The 22,062-nt window shown below is 30.9% G+C and overlaps 2 protein-coding genes and 1 long non-coding RNA gene across 3 annotated transcripts; 1 reads left to right on the forward strand and 2 right to left on the reverse strand.

Moving 5' to 3' along the window:
• Positions 1-1,090: 1,090 nt before the first annotated feature.
• On the reverse strand, positions 1,091-2,688 carry LOC137833086 (uncharacterized). Its single transcript, XR_011084677.1, has 2 exons — positions 2,553-2,688; positions 1,091-1,387 (listed from the first exon to the last, which is right to left on the reverse strand). It is a non-coding gene; the product is annotated as an uncharacterized lncRNA (long non-coding RNA).
• A 1,156-nt stretch (positions 2,689-3,844) lies between these two features.
• Positions 3,845-6,126, reverse strand: LOC137831480 (PHD finger-like domain-containing protein 5A). Its single transcript, XM_068639168.1, has 2 exons — positions 5,984-6,126; positions 3,845-4,338 (listed from the first exon to the last, which is right to left on the reverse strand). Exon 2 carries the CDS (start codon positions 4,314-4,316, stop codon positions 3,984-3,986), a length of 333 nt encoding a protein of 110 aa, XP_068495269.1. The 5' UTR covers positions 4,317-4,338; positions 5,984-6,126; the 3' UTR covers positions 3,845-3,983.
• A 6,139-nt stretch (positions 6,127-12,265) lies between these two features.
• Positions 12,266-18,649, forward strand: LOC137833485 (uncharacterized). Its single transcript, XM_068641832.1, has 8 exons — positions 12,266-14,775; positions 14,909-15,026; positions 15,141-15,223; positions 15,458-15,699; positions 15,913-15,999; positions 16,116-16,215; positions 18,186-18,393; positions 18,485-18,649. Exons 1-8 carry the CDS (start codon positions 12,280-12,282, stop codon positions 18,565-18,567), a joined length of 3,417 nt encoding a protein of 1,138 aa, XP_068497933.1. The 5' UTR covers positions 12,266-12,279; the 3' UTR covers positions 18,568-18,649.
• Positions 18,650-22,062: the final 3,413 nt, after the last annotated feature.

The raw sequence follows: 22,062 nt of genomic DNA on the forward strand, positions 1-22,062 counted from the left end.
GGAAGTCAAAACAAATATGTTCTATAATGGTTTTTTGTCTTTTGAATTTCTTATTCTTGAAACACTTTTTACTTATGGAACATCCCTATTTCATAATCACCCAAAAGTGTCACTCTCAAGGATAATTAGAACAATTCGAAGAATGTAGGGGTAGGAAGAAACACCCAGAAAATGGGTTTGTGGTTTTGGGTGTTAAAGTTGGTGATGATGAGGATGCTTTCACCATGGTGGAATGGCTTGTGGATAGGTTTCTTAACCAAGCCATGAATGAATGATCCTAGCTTGTATGTTTGTTTGGTTTCAACCTAAAATGGTTTTCACTGGATTTTATGTGTGTGAGAATGTATACAGATATAAGCTTAGTAGAGGTGCATCACAAGATTTATATTTGGGGCAGAAAATGAAATAAGTCTAAGAAAGTTCCATACATGTGGCCATGTTTATTTTTCAGTTGAAGTTTGGATTTACCCCTCTTCTTATTCACAAACTTGATTTCTCATGATAATAAGGATTATCTACACTAAAATTCTTATGTACACAATGAGAGTTAAATTCTAACAATTTTTTTAAATGGTGAATGAGTTGACAAAGAAAGTCTAAGTATTAAATCTGATTTAAGGCTTCTTTTATTTGACAGAGTCACTTATTAAGTGTACACTTATCAAGTGTATTATAAGTTCAAGTTAAATTTAAAAAATTAACTTATAAGATAAGATTCGCATTCACATTTATCTTTAGTTAATGTGTGATTTTTAACATTCTTATACTGAGACTAATCAACTTGTGTATGAAACTATATACTGATGAATGGTCTAATAGCAGCTCAATAATAGGATAGATCTAACAAACTTTTCACTATGATAAACTCTAAATAAACTTAATATCATCTTAAAAGTCTACCTTATGCTTAAATCAAACTAATAAAATTCCCTCATAAATATGATTTGCAGCAAATATACCATGAAGTGTAACTAACTTTAGTCTATGTTGTTCTCTTTTAAGAATAATGGGATGTTTTTTTGGATGCTCTAATTTTTCTAATGAATGAAAGTTAGTTATAGGATGTATGAAACTTGATTTTTCTTCCCATTTCTAGAGTAATTTTACTCTTCCTTTATAATATAAAGAATTTAAATATTCAGTGGCTGCATTAGGAAGAAAAAACAAATATTTCATCTACAACATTAAGTGAAATAATTTATAGTATTACAGTTGCAGTAAAAAGGTGTAAATTAATTGCAGCCAGTTCTTCCTTCTGGCCCTACATGATTTCCCCAATTACAACCCTTCCATGGATCGTGCCCTGAATTTGCAGTTGGTTCACCATAATCTTCAAGGTTTACTGTCTTCAATGACCTCCCAACCATGCTCCAAGCTTCATCTTCATCTAATAATCCCAACCACCACAGTATTTTACATTAAAAACATATGAAGAACATATATAAACTCTACTTACAATGTGTTTATCTTTCTAAAAAAAACAACATTAAAACTAAGCAAGATGTTATGATTGTAACATTAACTGATTAAAGATTTTATATATATGTCACTTTGATAATATAAAAGAACTTTACTATTGTAAATTATCATATAAGGTATACTTTTAAAACAATTTTTTTACAGCCTATAACAATTTTTTTAAATATCACATAAGACGGTTTTCTTGCCAGCACACTAACAGTGTATGGAAAAAAAATTGAAAAGGAACTAAATTGATCCTTACAATCAATATTAAATTTTTTTTGGAATAAAATATAATAATATAAAAAATTTATAGTGTGATCTTAATTAATATATAATTACCCTAAAATTCATATTTTTATACATATCTAGAGTTGAGTAATGTATATAACTTGCACTATAAAATTCATTTATATAACTTGTACTATAAAACTTATTTCTATAATTTGTCTCTTAAATAAGTCTTACTTTTTTCAAATTTTATCCCTAATTATAAGGGTTTCTTGCACTTCCTTCAAAATATATTGGTATTCTTTTATATCAATTTCTATAATAATAATAATTTATTCCGTCTATAGATAACCAATATAAAAAATTAACTATTTTAGAGTCTATTGGACTTGATAAAAAGATGTAAGAAGTTCACATATAATACTATTTAGACATCAAGTTGTAGTGTAAAAACATTCCAAATTTATTAAAAAAATGTAAATTAACTGTTATATAGATAGCAAATTATGTAAGTGTGGTTTGGGAACTTTTATTCCAAATACTAACTACATTTCATGCAAAGAATTTCTATATATTCTACATATTGTTGTATTGTGTGAATTGTTTAGGGAAAAGAGAGAGAGAAAACTGATTAAAATGGTTGAAGGCAAAGAAAAGGGACAGCCATAAGCTAGACCTTTGTGCCAACAACTTTTAGTTCCTCAAACTAAATAATCAACCACCAAAATAAAATATGATCATAAACTTTATATCAAAGTCTCATTTTAATCAATAGAATGTTGGCACATATATAGTTTCTAGTTACCAAACAAATTGAATGGAGATACAAACAAATAAGATGAAATGAAAGAGAAACTCACTTGAGAAGAAAGTAGGGTTTCTAGCTGTGGAAGAACATAGAGTGAAGAAAGTTAACAAGAAGAAGAAGAAGAAGCAGAAGGAGAGAGGAGAGGGAGTTCCAAATGCCATTTTTTGTAGCTTTGTGTTAGGTCAACTAAGGGTGTGGAAGGCTTTGTTTATGTATTTATAGAGAGAGGATTATAATGAAAGTGTTGTTTGGAAGACGTGTTAGAAGGGTATTGGAAGAGGAAGTTGACTCTTCAAAATGAAAACTGTGTTAGATTCATCAATTACGAAATGTGGGAATATAATAGCTATGGTCAACGGCTATTCCAACACACGTAAGGTGCATTCCTCTTCAGAAATTATTCTTTTAATGTTAACTGAGATAGTAAAACGTTGGGTTTAATTTAAAAAAAAATAGATGTTTGAATTAAAAGAAAAATTCATAATTTTTTATTTGGAAACTATTTATGAATTAGTAAATTATCTGCTTTCAAACTTTCAAACATAGAAACAAGTGTTTATTATCTTTGTACAAATCGTTCAACTTTGAAAATGATTTTATGAATTAGTAGATGATCTACTTTCAAACATCTAAATTAATTGAAGATGAGAAGTGAATGAAAAAAACAATCTTTTAAAAATACGATATTTAAATTTATATAATTTTAAAATATTATTTTAAATATGCTTTCATGTACTGAATATATATTTTCATACAAAGTTATATTTTTATTTTTGTAACTGGCATAAATAAACAGAAAATTATCGAAATGATAAAAAGTAAAATTCATATACATAAATTATACATCTCATTCTCTAGAAAACAAAAAAATATATATAATAATTAAAAAAGTATGTAACTGTCAATATTACTTGTATAAACATGAATGTTACTAGTTAACTTTTTCTCAAGTTTTTCATAAGATTTTGGCCGTCTCTTTTTATTCACCAAAGTATCACATTGTTTTGCTTAGAAAATCGGTGAGGCCTGGAAATTGAAAAGGTCCCAAAAATATGTATATGAAAAAACCTACTTAACCCCCAATAACCCACACCAGGTGCCAAACCAAAGGAAAAACACAATAATATCATGCTAGGAAAAGAAACTACATAACAGAAAGAGGAGATAACCATACTTCAGAGCCAAATCAACTCCTCAATGAAGGAACAAGCAAATAACCCACAAGCTAGGATTCCGGAAAAGAATCATTAGTAGACACTTCATCAGGTCATTTGTTTTGATTAGCAACTAATATAAAGGTCATTTCATTTGAGAAGTTGATGATGCTTCCATAATGTCTAATTCTTTTTCAGCAGCAATCTAAACAATCATTTTAACATATAAAAGTTTACAAAGTCAAGGTCTCATTCTAAGGCTCTTATATCCGAACAAAACACGTAAAAAAAGTTTAAAGAGATACAAGCGTCTCAGTAATCTACCCTCATCATCTTTTCTTAAAACCATACTTTTTGCGTTCATAAAATAAATCGGTTTTGGCACTCCCCAAATTAACAATTTTGGGGCAACCATCTCTATCTTTCTCCTGTTGCGTGCATTCCTTGCAGTAGTAGGCATCGGATATTCCTACTCCTCCGCATATGACACATCGACCCTGAAACGACCCATAGTTGCATTCATCACAAACTCGGACAAGTGTACAAGGACGCACATAAGAGTCACAGATCACACACTTGCCATCACATTTCTCACACAGTCTTCCAATGGCAATCCCTGGCTGCTTTCGACACATAATCAAATCGGGATGATGTTTGGCCATGTTTTCAGTAACCTGCTAGACACTGAACATATGTACATAACCAGTAAGTAGTGTATACAATCTCCGTTTGAAAGTTGAACAAAATATGATGTAAATCAGTATGTTAGGCACCCATATGCTAGACCGTGTGGGAAATATGAGTATGCGACAGGAGAGGGAATTTGGTTATAACAATCTTGCTTGAGTGGCGAGGATAGGAAGGATAGAAGGGAGAGAAAAATAGGGGAAGACACAATCATCTCGGTAGATTTGGGTGACAGAGAAGGATACCTTTTCTGATATTTTATTTCCTTTTCAACACTATTCTTCCGTTTTCATACCGTACTCAGGGAGTTATGCTATCTGAATTCTTTCAATAACTCATGGCAAACTCCAGTTCCCATATCAGTAAAATGTCAATTCTAGCAAAACATGTTATACCACAAAATATTCTGATTGGGCTTAATAACACTATTATTCCTTAGTAAATAAGCAAAATGTACGAGGAAGAGAAAATTATTTTAACCACAGGAACAATTAGTCCTTTCCTCACATTAGATACAACTTGGCTGAACCCCAATCAGAACCTTCAAATTTCCAGTTGATGTCACGCTGCATAATAAAATGAGACTGCAAGTATTGAATGATGTTATTTCTTATCAAAATGCCCGCCAATCAATTGCAACACCTGTATCATCTTCATTATAGGATCCAGACCTTTGCTTTGCCCTATCCTACTTGGTCAAATGTCATAATACCATAGGAAATGAGAAGGGAAATGACTAGTAATGACTAATGTTGCAGTCCTAGCGATGCTTTGCCTCGACAATAAAATAGTTAACTTACCCAGTTTACACCATATAACTCACACAGAGGCAGAGGGTAAATCCTAAAAAGCATTTACTAGCTCTTTATTTGGATTGAATTTGAAATGTCTAATGCGTAGGCTAAAAAGGCTCACTAGTTTAATCCGAGAAATTAATTTCCAACTTTACTACATATTTGAATCCTTCCTTTCTTCATTTCGTGACGGGGCAAGGCAACTAAATTCACGATATCTTATAGATAGGGGACAAGAACCATTGTTTCAAGACCCCAGATCACTTGGTCTTTAGTCCACAACGAATAAAATCAAATCAGTAATCTTTATGTAGGCAACACAGAATCTAGCTTCATCCACTTTTTATTGCAAAAGGGTTTAAGACAAACCTTTTTCCACAATCACACACAGCATAAGTAGATTAGATGAAGTAAGCCCCACATCAAAACACTAAAATTAACAACAACAGGCAGAGACATAGATTGAGAAATTATGGAGAAATTGTAGGGAACATTACTTGAAATAAGCACAGGCATCCAAAAAATCGTAAACCTAAACCTCACACCCTTTTAAAAACCCAGTTCAAGTATTATCAAGGTAATGCAAATTAGAGTGAGAGCCCTAGATTTATTTGAGCTTTAGGCGATTAATTGCTTTTGTTTATTCCTTGAACACTAGGTGCAGCGAGCATCAACCCAAACATATAAGAATGATAAAAAGCATCAATTCAAACAACAACAGGACTTTCACATAGTACACTAAATACAAATGGAGAATATTATTAGGTATGAAAATTGGTGGGGAGGAAGAGAACCAAAATCACAATGAGAAAATCAATACAATATGAAAATCAAAATCAGCAACTTACAATCGACGATAAATCACCACAAGACGCGATTAGGATTTCTGAGCGAGAGAACGTGAGTCTTGAACGGTAACACAGAACAAATGGGTTCTGTGGCAATGAATACAAAAAAAGGCAAATTCTTCCTGCACCATATCAATTTTAACCTCTACCATATCAAATTTTTAAATTTCCAAAACTACCCTCTTGTACCATATCAATTTTAACCTCCACCACCATATCAATTTTTTAAATTTTCAAAACTACTCTTATTCCAAATTTTTTCTCCTAAACCCTAATCCCTTATTCCAAATTAAAAAATCCAAAATAATAATTATAATTGAGAAATAAAAAAATACATGCTGGAAAAAAAATTCTGAACACAAAACTAAAAATACATTCTGGATAAAAAATTTCAGAATTTAAAAATATGTTCCGAAAATTGAAATCCAAAATATTTCAGATAAAAGTTTCAAAAATAATTTTTCCCATTTTTGTGTAAGGTTATTTTTCGTCATTTAGAAGGGGTATTTTTGTCATCTTCTAAAATTGATTGGGTGCATGCTGAAATTGATATGGTGGAGGAAGAAGTTGCCTACAAAAAATACCACAAAAAAAAGTGTACTGTGCATAAAAAGGATGACTCTTTCTTCCTACACCTCCATACCTTCTTGTGCCACCCCATATTAAATAAAATATCATTTTATCCTTTTTTTTCCATCCCTTGAATTTGAAATAATAAGTCTATGGATTATATAATCCGGATACATTCTGGATTACATAATCCGAAAGTTAATTTCATATTTATAAAAGACTTTCGGATTATGTAATCCGGAAGCTAATAACTCATTTGAAAAAAAAAGTCTTTTGGATTACATAATTCAGAAGCTAATCTTATGTATAGAAAGGACTTCCGAATTATGTAATCCATAAGCTAATCACAAAAGACTTCTGGATTACATAATCCAGAAGCTAATTCTGAATTTAGAAAAAGACTTCTGGATTATGTAATCCAAAATATTAAAAAGGATATTTTTGGAATACGAAAAATTTATGAAAGTGACACAAGAAGGTATGGAGGTGCAGGAAGAAGCAGCCAAAAAGGAGTAGGAATGGAGTAAGGATGTGGGGCGGCCCGCCTCACATTTGGGCAGCGGCAGGTTTGCGAGCCGGCCCACATTCGTTTTTATACGAAGATAAACACAAATTCTAATTGGGTTTGCTTACTATGTTTTTTAACTGGAGGTGTCAGGGAAAAGAAACTTCTAATTGGGGTAATTCGAGTGATGGTCGTTGATGTTATTGAAAATGGACAATCACAATTTGTCTTCAGATGGAGCAAGAGTTACACCGTCGAAAAAAATCAATACTTTTAGGAGTCTATGATGTAAAGAAAATCAACATAGCAATAACAATAATGATTATTTGTACATTGCTTTATTGCTTTTATTATTAAAGGAGTTTTTTACTGGACAATGCATTTTTCCATTGAAGGATCCTTAATTTCGTAATGTTCCAAGAGAAAGAAGAAGAGATGTAGAGTAAGAGAAAATTCACTTAATGTTTCACACTTTCACGGAATCAAACAAACAATCAGTTTATCTTCTTTCACCAACATTAAATTTTTGTAATTAAAATATTAATTAATTTATTTATATAAAAAAAGTTGATTTTCGCAATCCCACGTGTTATTGTATTTCCAATTGAACCTAGTTCCTTACTTGTGTTTTTTTAATTAGAATTATGAAGTTTTTGTTTCAGTAATTTATGGAAATTAAATTATACGTTAAAAACAAACATATCACCATTAATTAAAAACAACCCAAAAGCCTAAAGTTTCTCCTGAAATAATTGTTTATCGTCCTTAGTAGGAGAGGCACCAGTGAATCGGGTGTTTCACTTTTTTTTTATTAGGTATATGAAAAACATAGGATAAGGTTATATATATATATATATATATAAAATGAGATTCTTCCTGTAATGGTTTTATAACGGTTTTTTTTATATATATTTTTTACTAATTATATTTTATTTTGATATTTCATCGTGTTCTAGTAGTACGGATCAAAATTGATAAAACTATTATATTCTTTTTCGGTTAGTTATTTTTTTTTTCCTTTTTTTATTTCATTAAGCAACTCTTTTCACTTGAATTGTTATCTTTTTTCTTCTTTATATTTTTTCTTCTTTATAGTACTTCTTTGCAAACACTCTATTTTACAAAAGACACTCTGATGTTTGAGTAAGATCTTCGTATTTAATGTTAGGTGTGATTAATGCGTGATGATGTACCTTCTTTCTTGAAACTTGCGACTATTTATATGATTATCATGGGTTCACTATTATTGAATCAGATTGATTCATATTTAAGAATACATTATATAATGTTTAATCACTGTTTTTTCTTTTAACTTGCTAACCTTTTATTTGAGCTTAATGATTTTGACTGTATCGATCGATACAAACGGAATACTAAATCGTCCAAAGTTCTTTTGGTAGATAGTGATTGTTATACTGATTCACTTTGATATTTTAAAGTTTCATTATTATTTGTTTAAAATGTTAAAAAGAAAAACAACAATCACAAGTTTCAGCTAGTATATAATATTTATTTGGAAATTATATAAATATGTTATTAACTAAGTTAAAATTAGGGACAGATTGATTTGTTAAGGATTTCTATCATCTTGACTTTAAATATATCACAGATTTTTTTTAAACGTGTTTATGCAAGTACAAGTTTAAATTACTCCCAAGCTTTATTGTTTTGACTCATAAGTTTAGTTCACTCTTCTTTTGGAGAAATTCTTCATGCACTTCTCTATGTTTTAGAACTCTCATATTTTCATATATTTGGAGTAATATTAATACCATGTTTTCAAAATTATAGATACAGTACAATTAAATATAAAAACTAAATGTTAATAAATATATTTTTTAGCTGTTAACTAACTCTAAATATATAATATTATAGTTTAATTAATAAATAGTTTAATTTTGGTTTTATTAAAAAATTAAAATAAAATTTGAACTAAACTAATTAATTAAGAAACGGAAAAAATATAAAATTCATCAAAAAGTTCAATTTTAATTGATTTATGACTATTTAAAATGGTATTAAAATATTTCCCTTTTGGAATTGATTCAATTTTCAATATTTATTTTACTTTCTTTTATAGTTTTCAATCATAATTAAATATTCGCCTTAAAATCTTATATGCACCCTTAAACCTGATATAGTTTTTAAATGAAAATTTTATTATCAAAATGAAATCTTAATTGAAATATACTATAAATATAAAGTTAAGTATTTGCAGAGAAATTAAATATTTAAGATTTCTTAAAAAAAACACACCGAATTATATCGAACAAATTATCTTATAATTTCAATAGTGTCTAATACTTTTTGAAGGTTCAAATAATATTTCCGATGTTATTATTCTTTCAAAGTCTAATTTTTTTCTTTAGTGCCTATCGGGTATTAATTGCTTTTTAAAGTTACATCCACAGTTTTAGACAACTTTTGAGTGTTAATTTTGTGTTGGATTTAAACTTGAGTGTTAATTTTATGTTATCATTATGTATTTTAAATTGTATTCACAATTAAACCGTAATCACAATTAAGTTGAAAAAAAACTATAATCTTCCAAATAGTATCATTCTTAAAATATATTTTATTTGCGGTCATTTTCCTAATTTTTAGTTTTTTTAACTGTGTTTAGAAATAAAACATTTATGAGTGATTTATAGTGAAAATTCATGTTTTTGATTTTAACATAATTTAAAAAAAATATATATTAATTTTCTAAAACTCAAATTTATTGTATGAATTTTTATTATGATTATAAAAATAAGAAATAAATCATTTTGAACAAGTCATGAAAAATATTTTTTTATTCTAAAAAAATATCTTTATTTTTAATTTATATAATTCATAATTATACAATATATAGATATGTGTCATCCGTATCCTACATTTTAGAAATTATACGTATTTTCGTGTCCGTGTATCAATATTCGTGTTAGTGTTTGTAATATTGTTTGTGCTAGATGGCTATTTAACAAATTCAAGATTGTTTAGTGTCTCTCAAAATGTAATGATAATAAAAATAAAAGCCTTATCTAAAAAAACATAATACACGTAAGGACGATTGAAGAATTAGAAAAAAATAAGAAAAAATAAATTTGGAACTGTTTTAAAAACAAAATAATAAAATATGACATATTTATAAAAGAAAATCAGAATAAACTTGTATACAAAAATGGTTACCAGTTTGAGGGAGAATATCTTTATATATTCTCATAGGTTATAAAAAAAATATTTATGTAGCGATTGAAATAACAAAATAGTGAACATTATTAATAGTGTTGTGTTTCATGTGGATTGCTTGGGCCCCAAGTCTGAACGTTGTGGGTTTTCCTCAAAGGTCGCCGATTTTCCTAAAACCTCGTTGGTTTAAATTTTGCAAATTCTGTCTCGCTCACATTTTTTTTTTCAAAACCCTCTTTCATTTTCTTGTTTCAGTTCACTCTTTCTGTAGTGGCGGAATGTGAGAGAGACAAAACTTTTGCACTCTCTCACAAAAAAAAAAATAGAACGTTTTGGTGGCTGAACTCTTGCTCTGATGGTAATGGTGGATCTTGAAAATAATGGGAGCAGAAAACGCAAACGACAGATTCCAAGAAAGCTTGGAGTGGATACAAAAGTGGAGGTAATTTGTTTTCGCTATTGGGATTTCTGAGGAATTGTTGGTTTTATTGGTTTTCTCTATTTGCATTTTTTTCTATTTTTGGTTTTGATCATTCTTGCCTTTGGTTTCTTTTCATGAACGGATACTTAATTGTTTGGACACTTTTGTATACATGGTATATTGTTGTTTTTCTTATTCAATTCCCTTTTTTACACCCTGCATGCGAAGTTTCAATTTGTTTGGACAAAACGTATATACATTATTGTAGGTGCTCTTCTCCAATCAATTTTTGAGTTTTGAATGTTCTAAACCCGCCGCTATTTAGAGTTTTTGGAGAGTGGGTTGAAGGATGAGTGGTTCGTGACTGAAGAAGTGGAACTCAAGCGGCTTCTGGAGGTAGTGCTTTGTGGTGATAATGAGAGAAAGGTGAGGGAAAGGAAGGAGGGTGATAGGATTTATAGATTGTGAGCGAGTGAGGTGGAGTGAGAGTGAGGAAGAAAGGTTTAGAAGAGAGGTGTGATGGAACCATGAATAATGATAATAGGCATTATGGAGTAAATAGGATGATGGTATGTAATAGTTTTTTGGTATGTTTTTTAGTTCAATCTTCTCTAGCTTCCTTCGCAGACACCAACAAACACCACGCTCGTTCATTAATTCTTTCTCGTTTCTCATATACTTGTACCAAAGGTGGATTTATCCAGTGGTCAAGAAAGGTGTAAACGAATTTGGTTTTGGAGGTGAGGATGATCAGGCTGTGCCCGAGGCAGATGCTGCGATGGAAGAAGAGAAGAAAACTATAATGATTTGGTTTTCTCTCAACAGTTTGAGAAAATTTCACAGTAGATACTTGGTACATTTAGAATTTTGTCTAAAGAAAGCTCTAGTTTGGCTGCCTACTGGAAACGTGAGATTGATAGAGTTTTTTTTTTTAATTTATAAAACTTTTTAAAAGAATAATTTTAAAGGGATTAATTATGAAAAACTGGAAAATTACGACAATCTATATGAACACTTAACTTTGTGATACTTTGTTAGTATTTATTCTGGTGATTTTACTTAGCTATTTTCAAATGTTTAATTATGAGTTTTTCTCATTTTTTTTCTTTGTAGTGTAGTGATTGACAATTTAGTTCTTAAAGCTGACAATGTTTTTTAGATGATTAACGACAACCAAACATGAAGGCACTTGTGTTCTTTTGACAAATAATTTATTTTCTATTATATCTGTTTGAGATTTGTCTAGTAGGTAACCTTTAGTTTTGCATCCATACTTGTCAGCACATATTCAATTCTAATTATTGTAGTTCAATTCAAAAGCAGGGCACACATAATATGACCTTCTAGACCCCAACCAATGTATAAGGAAGTGACCCCAATTGCACCTCATGCCACTATAAAACTATTGCCATGGATATCCACCAGAACAAATGAAAATATATCCTCAAGAATGAGAATTTTGATCAAGATTTAGAGTAAGAATAATAAATAAATAAAAGTGTGGCATTTTTTCATCAGTGATTTATTTTTTAAAATGTTGAGTTTTGGTGATAATAAACTCCATTTTCATTTGGGATTTTTACTTTCTATTTTTTAAAATTGAGTTTAGGAATTTTGCAGGTGAGGAGCATGGACATTGGGTTTCAAGGATCGTGGCACCCTGGGACAGTTATCCTATGTGAGGATTTGCAACGGCGTGTCAGATATAACAATATTTTGGATGACAAGGAGGCGTATTATCTTGAGGAGGTGGTGACAGTTTCAAAAGCTTTGGATGGTGATATTGAATGTGCAAACTGCTATGCACGCGGGTTCATTAGGCCATTGCCTCCTTTTGTTGAGTTTGATAGGGGGGACCTTGCATTTGGTTTGTGTGTTGATGTGAACTATGAGGAAGCTTGGTGGGAAGGAGTTATATTTGACCACTGTGAAGGAATGGACAAGAGGAGTGTGTTTTTCCCTGATTTGGGTGATGAAATGCAGGTTGAAATTCACCACTTACGGATTACTCAGGACTGGGATGAAATTACCGAGGAGTGGACCCGACGAGAGAACTGGGTGTTTCTTGATTTGGTTGAGGAGCAGAAGAGCAACTTGTTTGTCACAGTTTCGGCCAAGCAGATTTGGTATGATATACGCATAAAAAAGGAATTTGAGGTGATTAGAGAGTGGACATGTAATTTGAAGTACTTGTGGACCGAGTTGATAAAGGAGGTAGTTAATCACTACTTATCTCTAACGGTAAAGGAAATTATCTCTGTCTTAAACCTTCCTAGGAGTTTATTAAATGAAACACCAGAGCAGGAATTTGCTGAAGCTATGCCCAATGTTGACTTGAGCATGATCTGGCATGATAAGGAAATTGTTGTGCAGAAAGAAATTGTCCCGCCCATTATTCAAGAGACCTTACCTGACTTTCAAGATGAAATTAGCCCCTCTGGTGATAGTCCTTTTGAAGAAGAAAGTAGAGAAAATAGATCCACTATTTGGAAACCTGTGAAGTTGTCTGGGGTTGAATTATGCCCTGATGCTGTTAGGGAATATCCGCTTGCTTCCAAACGTAAAGTCAGGGCATTTTGGATGGACAAGTTACAAAAGCATCTTGTATGTCTTGGATGGAAAATTGTGTGGTCAAATAGATTAAATGTTCAACGTTACAAGTATATTGCCCCTTATACGCACGGTCGAAGGTATTACCTTTCACTCATTGAAGTTTGTGAAGCTATGAAACAGGACCCTGACATGAAGTCCTTGCATCTCCAAAATGTTCGGAGTATAATGCATCCTACAGTTAATTGTCATCCTTCAGACGTGCCTTCTAATCTAGCTGAAGATATTCAGAATCTAGATATCTTTCCTCCAGCTGAAAATCTTCAGAATCCAGAAATCTTTCCTCCAGCTGAAAATATTCAGAATCTAGAAATCGTTCCTCCAGCTGAAAATACTCAGAATCTAGAAATCGTTCCTCGAGCTGAAAACATTCAGAGTCTAGAAATTGTTCCTCGAGCTGAAAATATTCAGAGTCTAGAAAACTTTCCTCCAGCTGAAAATGTTCAGAATCTAGAAATCGTTCCTCCAGCTGAAAATATTCAGAGTCCAGAAATCGTTCCTCCAGCTGAAAATATTCAGAGCCTAGAAATCGTTCCTCCAGCTGAAAATGTTCAAAATCTAGAAATCTTTCCTCCAGCTGAAAATATTCAGAATCTAGATATCTTTTCTCCCGTTGTGTCCTCTACTCCAGTTGAAGATGAAGGTGAAGATGTGCCTGAGTATTGTCCCCGGGCTGTTGTGCAGTATTATCGCATGTATATATCCAATAAGAGCCGGGCTGAGAAAAAAAGATGGATACTAAAGGCAAAGAAGCATCTGTTAGCAGAGGGGTGGGTTTTTGACTATCCACCTGTATTTAATAAGAAAAGGGGAATAATATACGTGTCTCCACAAAATCGGAGATTCCCAACACTCCATGGAGCATGCAAATATTGTATTGAAGAAAGTATTCCTAATTGGAACCTTGAATGGCAGGAGACGGATGAAGATGCTTCTAGTAGTAAATCTATTACAAATCAAAAGAAGAAAAACAAGAGGGATTTGAAGGCCAACACACCCAAGTACCAAAGCAATGGATTGCCTCTACAGGTGCTAAGATCAGATAAGAGAGTGCAAAAGGTGTCTGACCCTGCTCATTTACATCATAAGCCTCTAAATATTCCATCTTATTTGATAGACAGCAACATCATCTTACCAAGGTCTAAGGTTTATTATAATACAAAAGGCAGGCACCGTAAAGTCCGAACTTTGGGTGAGGGGAAAATAAACCGTAATGGAATCAAGTGTAACTGTTGTCTTAAAATATACAGCTTTGCTGGATTCGAAAAACATGTTAGTGGCAGTAGTACCTGCAGACCCTCTGCTAGTATCTTTTTGGATGATGGGAAGTCACTCTTGGACTGCCAGATACAAATGATGCAAAGTCAAAAGACAAGGGAAGCTATTGGAAAATCATTAAGTGATTTGTCTCTAGCCGAGAATGATTACATTTGTTCAGTTTGTCACTTTGGTGGTGAACTTATTTTATGTGATAAATGTCCATCCTCATTCCATAAGACGTGTCTTGGTTTGGAGGTACATCAACCATTTTCCTTTTCAATCATGCTATATTTAGTGCTATCTTGTTTTAACTTATTACAGGACATCAATTTGGTGCTTCGATATTATATCTAGTTTTTTACTCCGGCTTGTATTTTTTTTTGTATAGGATATCCCTGAAGGTGACTGGTTTTGTCCATCATGTTGTTGCGGGATTTGTTGCCAAAGGAAAATTGATGGAGATGAGGTTGAACACTTCCTTTCTTGCATACAGTGTGAACATAAATGTATGTCAGCTACACCCTTTTTTTACTTTCATTTTATATCCATGCCTGAATATCTTTGGAGTGTATTTGTCTGCATATGTAAATGTGGTCTTAGCTTTTGTTAAACTTGTGTAGATCATGTTAGGTGCCTTAAAAAGGGAGCTGCAGATACATCAAGATATAATGGAAACTGGTTCTGTGGAAAAGACTGTGAAAAGGTAGATTAAATCCACTCCAACTGGTTTATTATTTCTCCCCCATTTTCGAAAAAATTAGCTATAATGCATGAAAAATTGCTTCTTATTTGTGGTTTACCTTCAAACTTTTTATTTGTTGTGATTTGATGAAAAATGGGAGCCTCCATGACCATTAATTTATGTGTCTTCATTGAGAGTCTCTTTAGGGCACTGGTTTTGACTCTACCTGAACAATAGGGTGTCTATTTTTCGCAGATATATGAGGGTCTTCATAAATTATTAGGAGAGCCAGTTCCAGTGGCTAACAATCTAACATGGACATTGGTGAAGTTTATCAACCCTAACAGTTGTGATTTTGGTAATATTGCAAGTGACTTATTGGCAGAAAGTTACTGCAAACTCAATGTTGCTCTTTCGTTGATGCATGAATGTTTTGAGCCCCTAAAGGAATCCTTGACTTGCAGAGATCTCGTGGAAGATGTTATATTCAGCAGAAGGTCAGAAATTGTTATCCTTCAAGACATGGTCATTATGTTCTATATTGCTTGTTGCATTTGTGTTATATACATCGATGATATTTACTAATGGATGTGTTTACATCTACTCTATTTACTCTGTCCATGATAATGCTATCTTCCTCTAAAAAATGTGCTACATTATTGTTACATCTCTTTGTCGATACCTGACATCTATGATTTGGAACTTGGCAGGTCAGAGCTTAATCGAATAAATTTCCAGGGTTTCTACACTGTGCTACTTGACAAAAATGAAGAACTGGTTAGTGTGGCAACTGTTAGGTAAGTATAGGTCTTTCACTAGTTTTTTTTATTGCATAAGTGCATGTTCTATTTGAGTTGTTTTTTATGCCTTGTCTTGTTATGGTCATATTTCATTTGTTATGTCAACTTTTTAGGGTCCATGGGAAGAAGGTAGCTGAAATACCTCTTGTTGGTACCAGATTACAGTATCGTCGACATGGAATGTGTCGCATTTTAGTAAATGAGCTTGAAAAGGTAATCCATAAAACACACATACCCTTTTTTTTATTGTCTTTTACCTTAGTTATAGAAGCTCTTTTTTCCGGAATAACTGTTATAGTATACCTATGCATTTGTTGGACACTCCTTCCGTAAGTGTGAAACACGAACACCTCTTTAGTTTGTCCCAATTAAAAGGTAACTCGAACTCTTCATTGACCCTAATGCGACAAGGGCCAAGAGATTTAGCCAATCCTTTTTTGGTTAAACATTTTCCGTACACCTAAACTAGTGGAATTTATTTTTTCTCATAATGATTAGTATAGTCATTCACTTGAAACCAATCCATGTATGGGTTAGTTTTTATAACTTTTCAATTAAGTATATTTCATATCAGAGCAGCCATTAGCAATCATTCGCTTTTTTTATTAAGTAAATCATCCCTTTAAGTTTAGGTGTATGTTTGAAAACCATTAAAAGTATACTATAATTTGGTGATTAATTACTGTTTATGCCTGATATGGAATTGGATTAATAAATTTGTTTCATATGATCCCTTTTAAAATATGGAAAAAATTAAGTATCATTTTTCATTTATATTCTCCCCTTTAATAATATGCAATACATTTAAGCTATGTTTCACAACGCTATCTACAAACATAATTGTAATATGAAAATTAGCTAGGGGCTGAAAAACTAAGTATTAATATAAATATATACTAACAAAATATACATACATATGTAAGTCGTTTTAATTATAATATTAGATTATTATATTTTTATATTATATATTCTAATATTCATATTAGACTATATTTTAAAATATAATTTCATTCTAATTCTAATTTAAATTAAAGTAAAATATGATAATATTAAGTAGATACCTACCTTCAGTATGTTAATAAAACTGTAATATAAAAGAACTATCATATATTAATATCTACAAATTTAATGTCAAAATAAAAAAAAGATATTGCAAATAGTATAATGAATAAAATAAATAATGTATTGATATCGTAGTAGCTTATGAAAAGTTATAAGTAATTATTGTAATTTTTTATACAGTGGTAGAGTTCCCATATATACCCTCTTGGTGGTGTTTGCACATAAGTGGTGCAATTTTGCTGGTTTATTGTGCATTGTTGGCACGAATTTATTTGAAAGAAGTTGTACGATTGTAAGACGACTTCAGATTGTGTCATGGTAGAATGACTTTGGTTAACAAATTGCAAAATTAAAGTCATGTATGAGTGATACATGACTTCAGTATTAAATACGAAAAACTAAATTCGTGCATAACTCTATTTTGCTATATGGGTAGAGATTCCTTCAATTCAAATTTGTTTTAGTGAATTGAAGTAGGCTTTAGTGTGAACTGTTGTAAGTCTTGACCTCAATAATTGAGGTCATCTCACGCATATAGAAAATTGTAAAAACTTAGTGTAACATCTTTGGAATGGTGCAATTAGACAATTATACTTTTCTTTGATTTCAAATTAGAGCAACCTGTGTTTCCTAGTCTCTGCATATCTACGCATAATATAACAGTTTTTAGCAGAAAAAATAGTAAGAAACAGTGTCAGATTAGGAATCATTGAGACTTGCGTTTAAAAGAGTCTTCGCCATTGAAGAGTGAAGAAAAAGAATTAGGGAGAACGATATTGTGTTGTTCTGTATAGGGAAAAAAAGCTTAGATTATAAGAGAATACCAAACCTATTTTATAAAAAAAACTGTTCGGTCGAATTAGACTGTCTAGTTAATTTTTTTTTTACATTCTGTTTGGTTCAATTAAAATCGGTTCAGTTGAAACAGGTTAGTTTGCACACCCCTAGATACAATGCTTATGATCTGTTTATAGTGATTGATTATGGTTTTTGAAATGGTGTTTATTCAGTTCTAAACTAGAGTTTGTAAGTGGTGAGACTAGATAAGATCATGATTTTTTTTATCCTTTAAGATATAGTTCTACTTACAGTTTCTTTAACTTGTACTTTACTTTCTTCAGAAGCTCATGAAATTAGATGTTGAGAGGCTGGTTTTGCCGGCTGTACCTAGTGTGCTAGAAACATGGACCAACTCTTTTGGCTTCGCAAAGATGACTATTCATGAGAGATCTCAGTTTCTGGGCTATACTTTCCTAGATTTTGAGGGTACCGTTATGTGCCAAAAGTTGTTGATGAATATTGCATCTTCAGATTCAGTTCCGTTAATAGGTATGTAATATTTCATGTTTTTATAAAGTAGAGAAGTAAACCAATTTGAATCACACTGAAAGGACTACAACATTGATGTTTCCTTTTGCAGAGTATGAACGTTGCTGTGTTAACCACAGTAAGTCTAGTCCAGTATGTGAAGTACACCAAGGAGAAGATATTGACAAAGAGTGAGTCATACTTCTCTTGAGCAGAGAATCCAAATTCAATCATTAGAGAACAAAATTATAGCGACATGTATGTGTGTATGGTATATATGGGTATGAGACAAGATTAATTGACACCAAGTGTCTAACCTTTATACTTTCGCCCATTAGTATTTTTTAATAATATTATTGACATTAGGAACTTAAGATGCTCTCAAAGTTGTTTCTTTATAAGATTTGCTTTGTCTGTTTTATAATTTATCCTGTATTAATTGTGTGATCTATTTGGGGTATAATCTGTTATACTAACATATATGATATTTTTTCTAGTACTTGTGCAAGCAATAATGATCACCATGTTATAGGAGCTATTGACCCATTTAGAATGGTATTTTTCTTCTCCTTTGTTATCTCATTGTTTTTTAAGATCGTTTTCTGTTTCTTTTAGGACTGTTAATGTCATTGGTTCATAGGTGGAGGAACCGGATCATCAAAATCACAATGGAACAACCAGTACTGTGTGCTCTTTTGATAAACAAGTTGACAGGAATGATGTCCTGTATAAGTTTGTCTACACACGAAGGAAAAACAGAGAATCATAGAAAAGGGATTTAGCAAGCCATCATGGCTGCTGCATGATAAATTCTCCATGTGTGTCACAAGTAGTAGATTTTTGTACATAGCATAAGTAGCCTTGTACAAAACTCTACTTCTGATACAAGCGCTTGTAGAACTGTAGTTTTGTTTGTACAACTGCACTTTTACTCAGCATGCATGGTGTTACAACCATGCATCACTGTATTTTTGCCGTCATCTGAGTTTGTAAACTAGAGGGAGATAAACAAAAAACTGTGGTATGGATATCGATGTTAATAACTAGTCGTTTTGAAGGATAAACAATACACATTATTTTAGTAATCATTTAAAATATATTAATTTGTTTTTGTTATTAACATATTATTTATATTTATATTTCTCATTGTAACCACTTTTTTGATATATACATATAATAAGAGGTTTTTTTGTTATTTTATTGTTATCTTTAGACATTCTTGACATTTCTTTTGTCATTTCATTTTTTTTATATTTATTTTTATTTTTGAATTTTATTCTATAAAAATCAAACGTAACTTTCTTATCAAACTTTTCACTTATTAAACTTATCACTTACAATATTAGTGTATCTCAAGCAAGTCCCTCACTCCTTTCTCTCAAATCCTTCTCTCTTGGAGATACGCTTTCATTCTCAATTTTCCTCTTTTATGTTTTCTATAAATATGTACTCTCATTTTTTTTCTATTTTTTCTGGTTTTGTTCTAATTATTCCATCTTCTTTATGTGCATTGCGTTTTTGTATATAGGGTTTGAAATCGACTCACGACTATGACAATAATAGGAGAACTCAAAACTCACTGCATTGCAACACCGTAAGTGTGTATTTGGAAACATAAAATTCTAAAGCAAAAGGTGAAACCTCAAATTCCAGAATACACAAAAGGTGTTCGGAATGATGGAAAATCATTTATTTCTTTTCCTTTTTTTTACTAATCTTCAACTAATTTGTTTTTTTATTATTAATAGTTTGACATAAAATGCATATGTTGGATTAATCCAGAGGAAAATAGTTGTCGTCATCAAATGCATGAAGTTTGATCCCTTGGTTAAATTGAAACGAGTGACTCTTTGTCCAATGTGCTCTCTTCTCCAATTTCCCTCACTCTGTTTTCTCTACTCTCAAACGAGAAAGTTTCTCAATTTCTTTATCATAAGACACTACACAATAAATCTAGCCACGTTTTTTTGTGTGTTTCAAATTCGTAACGATTTACATGTTTTTGTTTTGTTCTCGGGTTTTTTGAATGCAAAGTTATAGAAGTCATTAATCCATAGGGTAAAGAAGACAGACGAAGCACAAAGAGAAAGATGGAAACAAGATGTGCTTAATTATTATTTTTACTTATATGGCTATTTTATGTAAAGAAAATAAGTGGTTATTGGAAGATGATGCAATGATATATTGGCTTGGATGTATCATTAATAGTGACATTAATATTTATTAAAATAAATAAAAATATTAAGTTAGTGTTTAAACAACATTTTTAACCTAATTTTTATCACTAGAAACTAATTTATCAGTTTTGAAAGCTTTTATAATTATGGAAAATGTTTATTTTGAAACAATATTATATATTTTTTTACTTAGTATTGCTCACTTGTTTATTTGATTTTGTTAAAAAAATTAACTATATTAAATGTTGATTTTAAAAAGTTAAAAAAAAATAGTTACTTATTTATTTCTATCTGATCTCTAATTCAAATTATTTTCTTACTATAAATAACAACAATAATAATAACAATTTATGTTTTTAAAATTTCACTTCAATTATGGTTGAAAGAGTGTTGTTAAAATTATTAGAGTAACTAAATAACACATAAAAAAATATTATAAAAATAATATCACAATTCTATAATATTGAAAATTAAGATAAAACATAAATTTTAGAGGTTCTTAACATTTTAAATACATATAAACGTTTAAATAAAATTTTTGTGGAAATATAATGTTCTAACGAAAAGCAAGGAACATATGCTTCTAACAAAAGTTGGGTTTTGTTTTGAGGGAAGGGCTAAAAGGTTCTTTCCTACAAAGGGGTATACCAATCCTTTAGGACACATCCTATACTAACCCACCAACACAATGCTACCAAGTTCTACCTGGGAAGGGAAGCATCCACCTACAATTTTAAACATGTTTTTGCAATTTTTTATTTTAAAAAAATTATATCAACATTTTTTTATTGTTTCTAATTTTACTTTTACTATAATGGATAAACTTTTCAAATTAGAAAATGAAATGAAATTTCGTATTTAGTCTTTTTCAAGTACATTTTTTTGCACTTCAAACATGCTTCTAGAATATTTTAGAATATTTAAGAGTGAGTTTAAACTCAATGAGAAAAATAACGAGAGCAATTTCAATGATTTTTTCTAATTAAAAATATTACTTTAACATAGGACTCGGTTTTTTTAAAATAAAAAAATATTTTTGTTGAAATAAATTTTAAGTCATATTTGTTTTAGGGCAAATTCTTCCTGCACCATATCAATTTTAACCTCCACCATATCAATTTTTTAAATTTCCAAAACTACACTTATTCCAAATTAAAAAATTCAAAATAATAATTATAATTGAGAAATAAAAAAATATATTCTGAAAAAAAAATTCTAAACACAAAACAAAAACACATTCTGGATAAAAAATTTGAGAATTCAAAAATATGTTCCGAAAATTGAAATCCAAAATATTTCAGATAAAAATTTCAAAAATAATTTTTTCCATTTTTATGTAAGGTTATTTTCGTCATTTAAGAGGGATATTTTTGTCATTTTCTAAAACGGATTGGGTGCATGCTTAAATTGATATGATGGAAGGAGAAATTGCCTTGTTTTAGTAAAAGATATTAACATACTCAAGTGAGAAGTATTTTTTTCTCCAAGCCCAATAAGATCGGACAACACAATA

This window comes from Phaseolus vulgaris, chromosome 6, assembly GCF_000499845.2.
Source record: "Phaseolus vulgaris cultivar G19833 chromosome 6, P. vulgaris v2.0, whole genome shotgun sequence".
Lineage (NCBI taxonomy): Eukaryota > Viridiplantae > Streptophyta > Magnoliopsida > Fabales > Fabaceae > Phaseolus > Phaseolus vulgaris.

Excerpts from the sequence above, each read along its gene's own strand:
- LOC137831480 (XM_068639168.1), bottom strand. The coding sequence starts at position 4,316 with ATGGCCAAACATCATCCCGATTTGATTATGTGTCGAAAGCAGCCAGGG.
- LOC137833485 (XM_068641832.1), top strand. The coding sequence starts at position 12,280 with ATGGACATTGGGTTTCAAGGATCGTGGCACCCTGGGACAGTTATCCTA. Across the intron at positions 15,224-15,457 it reads GTGGAAAAGACTGTGAAAAG|ATATATGAGGGTCTTCATAA; the intron begins GTAGATTAAATC and ends TATTTTTCGCAG. Across the intron at positions 15,700-15,912 it reads GATGTTATATTCAGCAGAAG|GTCAGAGCTTAATCGAATAA; the intron begins GTCAGAAATTGT and ends GGAACTTGGCAG.